The sequence below is a fragment of the Macaca thibetana genome, chromosome 8, assembly GCF_024542745.1.
Source record: "Macaca thibetana thibetana isolate TM-01 chromosome 8, ASM2454274v1, whole genome shotgun sequence".
Taxonomy (NCBI): domain Eukaryota; kingdom Metazoa; phylum Chordata; class Mammalia; order Primates; family Cercopithecidae; genus Macaca; species Macaca thibetana.
In genome coordinates this window covers 121019957-121028254 of record NC_065585.1, presented here as the reverse complement: position 1 = coordinate 121028254, position 8298 = coordinate 121019957, and the positions used below count along the sequence as shown (strand labels likewise).

The window sequence follows — 8298 nt, the reverse complement described above, 5'->3', positions numbered from 1 at the left end:
GATAGATTCCCAACTGTATGTAGCATGCCATACTGGGCCAGCAGTGTCATGGGAGTGGAGGGGGAGAAGTGGGGAGTGGGGACATGTGAAATGATGGGTATTCTGTGAGGTGTCGAATGCCTTCTAAAGGCTTTGTAGTTTCCAGCTCACATCCCCCTCTGGCCCTTGTTCTTTGGTGTGGCAGCCGGCTCTCCTTCCAGGTGTCCTGAGTATTTCAGCACCAGATTTCTCTGCAGCCACACAATCAGCCTGGGCTCGGGAGCAAACTCCTCTGGAAGAACGGAGTTAACAGTTGGTCAGCAGAGGAGGCTGGGGACAGGCAGTCTTTGGTCTTTTACCTCTGACCTTGTCCCCACCCTACCTCTGGAAGAACGGAGTTAAGAGTTGGTCAGCAGAGGAGGCTGGGGACAGGCAGTCTTTGGTCTTTTACCTCTGACCTTGTCCCCACCCTAAGCCAGCTAGCTGCGTGCTCCCACTTCCTCTGCCACACACTGCCTGTGTTCCCCGGACTTTGTCCAGTGCGGTGCCCTCTTCCCTTCCTGCATTGTGGAGATCAACTGAAGTGACAGGTTAGAGTTAGAAGTGGCCCAAAGGAGCATCTGATACAACCCCCTTTGGTTAGAGAAGGGAAAGTGGCTTTTCCAAAGCTGCACAGCTAGACAGTCATAATGGCTAAGTTCTGGGAGTGCTTTTGATGTGCTAGGGATATTTTCAATGCTTAACCCTCACAACCTGAGATAGGTACTGTTATCATCCTCTCTGCAGATAAGGAAACCGAGGACCAGGAGGTTCAGTAAATGGTCCAAGTACTCCTAGCTAGTAAGGAATGGATCTACAGCCTGCTTCCCGGATTTCTGGCTTGTCGGGGGCAGAGTTTGTCCCTTTGTCATCAGAGGCAGCCTTTCGGGCACAGCTCTGGCCACCTCTGGTCACAACTGGAGGTCACCACAGCCCTTCCCAGCCCTCTCTAGGCTCTCAGCTTTGTGCTTCCTCCTACAGGGACTAGCTCCAGCTGAGTTTGCAGGAAACCCACTTCCTGAAGCCAGGACTTCCCCATGGGAAGTGCAGGGGCCGCTGGGCACCAGTGGCCTCTGCCTGAGGGCTGACTCTGCTCTGGACACTGTGTCTCAGGAACTCATGGCAGTGGCTTACCTTGTCAGGAGCGTGCGGAGGGGCTGCCCCTCCTGTTCCTTCAAGCATCACTCAGTCCTGGCCTGGTTCTAGGCTTGGGGCTGTGGCTGCCACAGGAAGGGGGATACCCCCATACTTTGGGTGTTGGGTCAGATCCTGCCCCCGCGCCCCACAGGGCTCAGGTTCCTGTGAGCTGATCCTGGGCTAGGTCGTATCTGTGTGGGGAGGGGAGAGGGGTGCACCATGGCCTGGAGGGGAGTGTGTGTTGGGGTGTGTGTGTGTGGAGGTTCTTTTGAGTCACACACAAAGCATTGTGCTGAGACACTGCATTCCTGCTGGCTGGGCTTCCTGTTTCCAAATGCATTCCTGCCCCAGAGTCACCACAGAGACTGTTTGGAATCCTGCCCCACATTCTCCAAATTCAGGGCGCGATCTGGCAAAGGCTCCCTCCCCCACCCTCTTACTTTGGAGGGAGTCTGGGCTCCCTCCTAACCAGGGAGGGCTGGCAGGGCTCTGGCACGGCAGTGAGTGTGATGCCACACATCTTCTTGGGCTTGTATAAGGCAGTTCCTGGAGGCCCACCACTCTGGTTCTCTCTGCCTGTGGGAAGCAGAATGGGTACTATCTAGGAGGACTGGGCTGGGAGGGGGCAACCCAGAGGACCCATGGCTAGCAGGGAAGGGCCTGGGCTTGAACATGACTCTGTTGAGACATGGCCAGCAATTCCGGCACTTGGCTGCCATTCAGCCGGCCTGCACAGGGCTTGGCCGTGGGCCTCAGTTTCCCCATTTTATAAAGTTTTAAAATCTGATAGTTTGTGGCTGATAAAGGGGTGTTTGGGGACTGGTTCCAGAAAGGAGCAAAGGGAAGGGGATGCACAGACGGCCTTACACCTCCCAGTTAATAGCCACTTCCTTCCAGTGGCTCTGGCTCCAGCCTCCCCCCCTCCCCTAGAGGTCCAGGTGCAAGTCTGCACGTCCGCCAGCTCCCTTATCTGCCTCCGGGGGATTTGGGTCCTGCTGGGATTTTTCCAGTCCTGTCCCCTCCCTCTGGAGGAGGCGCCTTCCTTAGAGGCCACCAGCCCCAGTCTGGTCACCAAGCTCTCTCTCATCTTCAGTAGCTGCTTGGGTTCCTTTTAGGATGGGGAGTGAGAGGTGGAATCCCACGGGCCAAAGGCGGGGTGAGGTGGGAACAGGGGGACATTTACACTTTGGCCCAGTCTCCAGGCGGCTCCCCGCTGGCTCGCGTCTTTCCAGACCTTGAGACCTAACTAGTCCCCAGCTTTAGGAAGCCAGGGATGAGAAAGAGGCACGGGACCGAGAGGGGGTTCAGATCTAGCCGAGGACACACGCACGTTCTGCAGTTGTAAAGGATTTCCCGGTGGGCAGGAATCGTTTCCCCTCCTATCGCCCAGCTTTCCGTGCGGCCAAGGGACTGGCCCCAAGCCACACGGCTGGGGAGCACCAGGTGCCCGCGTCCTGGTCAGGGCTCTTCCCACCGCCGGCACGTGGGGCTCCCATTTCCTTCCGGGCTCTTGTCTGTCCCTCCAGCCAGCCTCGGCTGTAAGTCTGCGGCAGGAAAACAGACCCTGCTTGTGAACCTGGGGGGCCGGGTGGCCCGGCGCCCCGAGCCAGACGGCGTCCCCAGGCCGGGGCCGGGTCCTCGCAGAACAGCGGATCGGGACCCTTATTTTGGCTCCAGCCACAGTTGGGGGCGCCACCCAGTCCGGGCCTTCGAGGTGCTGGCCGAGTATGCCCATTCTTGGCGACCCCGCCACCTGCAACCCCCACCTGGTGCCCTTCCCATCCATCGCCTCGCCCCTCCTCTCTCTCTCCCCGCCCCTCCTCTCCCTCGTCTCACCCCTTCCTTCCCTCGCCTCGCCCCCTCCCTCGCCTCGACCCCCTCCCTCGCCTCGCCACTCCCCTCCCTCGCCTCGCCCCTCCCCTCCCTCGCCTCCCCTCCCCTCCCTCGCCTCACCCCACCCCTTCCTTCTCTCGCCCCTTCCCTCGCCCGTCCCCTCTCCCCTCCCCTCCCTGTCCTAGCCCCTCCTCTCCCTTGCCTCGAGTCTCTCCTCTGCTTCACTTCTCCCCTCCCTCTCCTCGCCCCCTCCTCCTTTTCCTCTCCCACCTCCCCTCCCTCCTCTCCCCTCCCCTCCCTCGCCTCGTCCCTCCCATCCTTTATCTTGCCCCGCCCCCTCTCCTCGCCCCTCCCCTCCCGCGTCTCGCCCCTCCCCTCCCGCGTCTCGCCCCTCCCCTCCCTCCTCTCGCCCCTCCCCTCCCTCCTCTAGCCCCTCCCCTCCCTCCTCTCGCCCCTCCCCTCTCCTCGCCCCTCCCTTCCTCGTCTCGCTCTCCCTCTTCTTCCTCTCCCCTCCCCCTAGGCCACGCCCCCCGCCGCCCCACCCTCCGCCCCCCAGCCCCGCTGGGAGTGTCCGGGGGCCGCGCCCAGCTGGGTCGGGACGCGCGCCCTGAGCTGCCCGCGCTCCGCAGGGACTCGGGCCGGGATCCTCGGGAGGCTGCAGCGGCCGGGGCCGGGAGCGGGTCATGATGGGCCGGCGGCGCGCCTTCGCCGTGGACGGCCGGGGTGAGTCGTCCACCCCCAGGCTGACCGGGCCCCCCCGCCCCGGAGCCGCCTCCCGCCCCCAAGCCGGGCAGCCTCTCTCAGCTCCTCGCCCAGCCCCGCGCACCCGGCGGGCGGCGCCCGCCCCGCTGCGCCTCCCTCACCGCCTCCCTCTGGAGAGGCGGTCATCAGGGGACGCCGTGCACGCTGGAGCCCCTCTGGACTCAGGCGTTAAACCAGCCACCGCCTCCGCCCCACTTCCTCCGGCTCCGCTTCCTTCACCTTCCCGCTCCGTCTGAGGATGTGGGAATCCGCCCGCGCCCCAGCCCCCTCCGTGGCTGCGGACCCCTCTCCCACCCAGTGACCTCCTGGCCCACTTCCTTGCCCAGAGGGGCCTGGGTTGGCATCCGGCTCCCGCGTGCCCCGCAGGTCGTCCCCGCTCCCCCCGGCCTGTTTCCTGTACCGTTCACTCCGCCAGGACGCCTTGTCGCGAGAGGGCCTGGCGGAGGTGACAGTGAGGGGGTGCTAATGCTGTCCCTTCGTCCCTTTCTTTCACTTTAGTTCTTTAATTTTAAACTTCTCATAAAATCTTCACTATTCCTCACTTACAACAGAAACCCAAATCGGTTAGAGCGGTGATTTTTATCACTCTCCCCGTGAGCTGCAGGACAGACTTCACCTGGCATCCTGATGCCGCAGGGGCCCCCAGAGAGCAGACTGGATCCCAGGCTTTCCTCTCTGTACCCTCTCCCCTCTCCCTGAAGCTGGACACAGTCCTACTCCCGCTTGGGGAGCAGCGGAAGAGCCTGTGGCTCCCCACTTCTGACTTGGGAGATGGTGGGCTGATCCTAGGTGGGAAGCGCAGGCGCAGGCCATCTAAGGGATGGATGGATGTGGCCTACCAGGGCTTTGCCTACCACAGAGCTCAGAGCACGGGTTCCCTGTCGCTAACAACTGTTGTGAAGGGAATCCCATCCACACATCTCCCAAATAGCTGGGGCCATATCCGGGCGGCCCGTGGCTGTCCAGTGACCACCCTTCCTCACTGGTTCAGGACACTCCTCCCTGGGGCAGTGCTGCCAGCCATCAGGAATGCTGGGGGTGTTGGGGGTGGCCTGCCCAGCCTGACACTGACTCTCCATGCAGATGGGACTGGCGAGGGCCTGGCACGGGGCTGCATAGTGCCTGGAGTCACCAGCACCTACAGACGGATCCCGGACGCTGCCCACGGGTGCTCATCCTGGGAGAGAGGTGACAAGCTCAGAGGTGTCAACAGGGAAGCGCTGTTTCTCAAACTGGCTTCCCGGGACTCAGGAGTGGAGATGGCAGTTGGGGACAGCCCCCTGGCTGCCTTACCAGGCCTTTCTCAGGACTCCCTGGACTTTGAATCCTCAGGGAGTCCCGAGCCCCCAGCCCATGTAGACCAGCCCCTGGCCAGCCAGAAGCTGGGGCAAGTGCTGGAGCGTTCCCACCCGCTCCCAACAGCTCCCGCTAGCTTGTCAGGACAACACCGCTGCCTGCGGCCGCCCAGCAAGTGCGAGCGTGAAGTGCCCCTTTTTGGAGCAGGGGAACCGGAGTCCATGGAGGCAGACACAGACCTAGAGGCAGGCCTGGAGGAAGAGGCGGTGAGTGCCCACTCTCAGGCTGGGTTTAAGAGCGGGACGGACAGCCTAGCTCCTCTGGTTCTCCCTGGAGCTCTCTCGGGGTGCGGCACTCCCTGCCCCTAATTGCTGGGTTGTGTCCTAGATTCTTGCTGCACCCCACTTCCATTTGTGCATGGCCACCTCCACAGAGGAGCTGGGCAGCTACGGGCCCTGCCTGGCACCATGCCCCGCTGGGCAGTGGGGAAGCTGGCTGCGTGTGTTCCTCCTCGGGGCCCACTCCGCTCCTATCTGCTGGCTGAGCCCAGCCTGGCTGCTTGGGGTAGGGAAGGAGCCTGATTGAAATCTCCCCTATCTCACAATGTCCCGCAGGTGGGGGGCCTGGGGCCTGGAGCCTGGGCCTGCCTCCCTGGGCAGGGTCTTCGCTATCTGGAACACCTGTGCCTAGTGCTGGAGCAGATGGCAAGGCTCCAGCAGCTCTACCTGCAGCTGCGGATCCAGAGGCCCCCAGGGGTGAGTGAGATTCGAGTGGGGGTAGTCGGGCCAGCGAGTGGGGGAGGGAGAGGACAGATGGGACCCCGGAAACTGTGGCTGCCCTCAGAACAGCCTCACCCCTCTAACCAGGCCCTGATCACCTGTCTTTCCTGTGCACAGGATCCCGGTGAGGAGGAGTCAGCCCGAGCCCCTTTACCGTCCCCCTTACACACCCCAGGTAATGGGGGGCAGCGGCCATGGGAGCTGCTAAGCCAGACAGAGCAGACAGGTGAGGGGCCATCGTGTCGCCCTTTGTCCTGCATGCCTGGGGTCCCACCAGCAGGTCCTCTGAGCCGAAGCTTGATGGGGTGTCTTCTGGCCCTGGCCAACCTGATTCTTTTTCTGAAGGGGCAAAGGCTGCTTCACCCCCAAAGGTGGAGGTGCCCAGCGCCAACCCTCCCAGGCTGCCAGAAACCCCAGGGGAGCCAGCGTACCACTTGCCATCCTCCCAGGGACACAAGGTAGGGGACAGGTGTATGTGGGGCAGGTGGTGGGCTGGAGTGGGGGGAGGGGAGGTGGGGATGCATGGGCATTCTGGGGGCCAGCAACTCTGGGAAAATGACAGGATTGATTCCTGTTTGGAGCAGGCGATTCATCCTGGCTGTGGTGACAGCTGTCTCTGGGAGCTTGGTTGGGGGTCTGAGTGTGGGGAGGGCTCTTGGTGACCCCTCCTCCTCTGCTCAGCGGGATTTCTCCCACTGGGACAAGGTCAAGGTCCTGCTCAACCGGATCTGCCGGAGAAGCCACCACCACCCTGAGCCCCCTGCCCCTCCTGATGGCTCTGACCCCAGGTGAGCCCCGTGCCCAGCCCAGGTTAGGGCACGGAGAGGAGACTGATGAGCCAGGATGCAGAGATTGTCATGCCAGTTGTCAGTATTGTCCCCGCGAAACTTGAGAGGCAGTCTGGGAGGGGCTGCTAGAAGAAACAGTAGTTAAAACACCCTATTTGCAGATAAGGAGGCTGGGTTCTGGGTGCGGTTGGGGGTAGTTGCTTTTCCAAAGCCACACGTCAGCGACAGCCAGGACCAGAATGTGGGAAATCTGCCTACCCCAGCTCAGCAACCCCTCACCCTCAATGCTGACATTTAGGCCACCTCCCAGGTTTGTGGGGAGAGCAAGGTGGAGCACAAAGGATTTCACAGTGGGTGAAGGCCATCATGCCTCGGGGCTTGTACCGAATAGTTCTCCAGGGGTAAGAAGTACCAAGTCATTTAACAGCCCCAGGTCACACCCCCACCCTGCTACCTGCCAGTAGATGAATCATGTTCTCTCAACTCTAGGACCATTGTTAGTTTTATTTTCTCTTCCTAGCCTAATGTCTTCTTTTTATTCCACAGGATCGAGTCCACGGACCTCCCTGAAAGGCCTCAGTGCCGCCCCCACCGGAAAACCTTTATGCCGTCATTAGTGGTTAAGAAACAACGAGCACAAAACCTTTCTGTAGGCTGAGACCTCTCGGTGCACCTGGTGACCCTGGGTGGAGGGGACTTGCTGTGAAGTCTTCCTCGCCCTTTGGCCTGTTGCTGCTTCTCCACATTGCCAGGAAAAGCTGCTGATGCCTGCCCTCCTCTCTTGAGTGGAGGGTGAATCTTTCTCCTCTAAGCAGTCTGGTCAGGAGCCCTGGTTTCTTGAGAGGCCCCCAAGATGCGGCAGCTCCAGGGCTGTTCCTCACCAGAAATCCCTGGGCTTCCACAATGTGAACTCACTCATTATCAGGTGTCCATGGAGTGTTTTTGACCCGGTGACCTGTCTGGGCCCAGCATGTTGCAGATGTGTATTTATGCACAATGGTATGCATATCTCTGTGTGACTGTCAGTGTTGCAAGCTGGCTGGATCCAACCATCTCTTCTGAAATAATGCATCCAAAGGGTTGATATTCTGGGGGAGGTCACTGCAGAAGGATGGAACTGACCTTTATTCCCCAGTGGGCAATTACTGAGCTTTCTGCCTCAGAGCCGTGCTGGCAGCCCTGGGACAGAGAACGGTGTGGCTTTGACTGCCTCTGCATGGAGTCTTGCCCCAGACTCCTGAAGACTGCACCAGAAATGAGGAAGATCAGGGACAACCTGGGAACAGAAGAATAACTTTCAAAGCCAGTGCTCAGCTTCTCTCCCCCGTGCTAGCGTTTACAGGCCCTAACTCAAACCAGATGCCTGTACTAGTTTTTAGACCCTAAATCAACCTTTCTGAGCCACAGTTTCCAGCTGGGAATAATGATGCCTGCCCTACCTACCTCACAGACTTGTTATGAGGATAAAGTGAGATTAAACTGCCTCAAAGTGCTTTGTAAACGTTAAGTGAATAGGAAAGGGGAAAGTAAGGCTGGAGGGATACGGGGGGCATGGGATTGCTAATGGCCGATCTCTGGCAAGATTTTGAGCAGGCCACTTCATTGAGGCCTCTTAGATTTCATATTTGAGAATTAGGGCACTGATTCCTCACTGGCTATAGGCATGGGGGTCACTGGCTTGAGTC

The 8298-nt window shown here is 60.2% G+C and overlaps 1 protein-coding gene across 1 annotated transcript; it reads left to right on the top strand.

Moving 5' to 3' along the window:
* Window positions 1-3770: 3770 nt before the first annotated feature.
* C8H8orf58 (chromosome 8 C8orf58 homolog) lies at window positions 3771-8105 on the top strand. Its single transcript, XM_050801437.1, is given in 7 exon segments — window positions 3771-5312; window positions 5661-5801; window positions 5943-6051; window positions 6171-6283; window positions 6507-6613; window positions 7160-7248; window positions 7251-8105. Coding segments are annotated over 7 exon segments (1425 nt in total). The 5' UTR covers window positions 3771-4574; the 3' UTR covers window positions 7379-8105.
* Window positions 8106-8298: the final 193 nt, after the last annotated feature.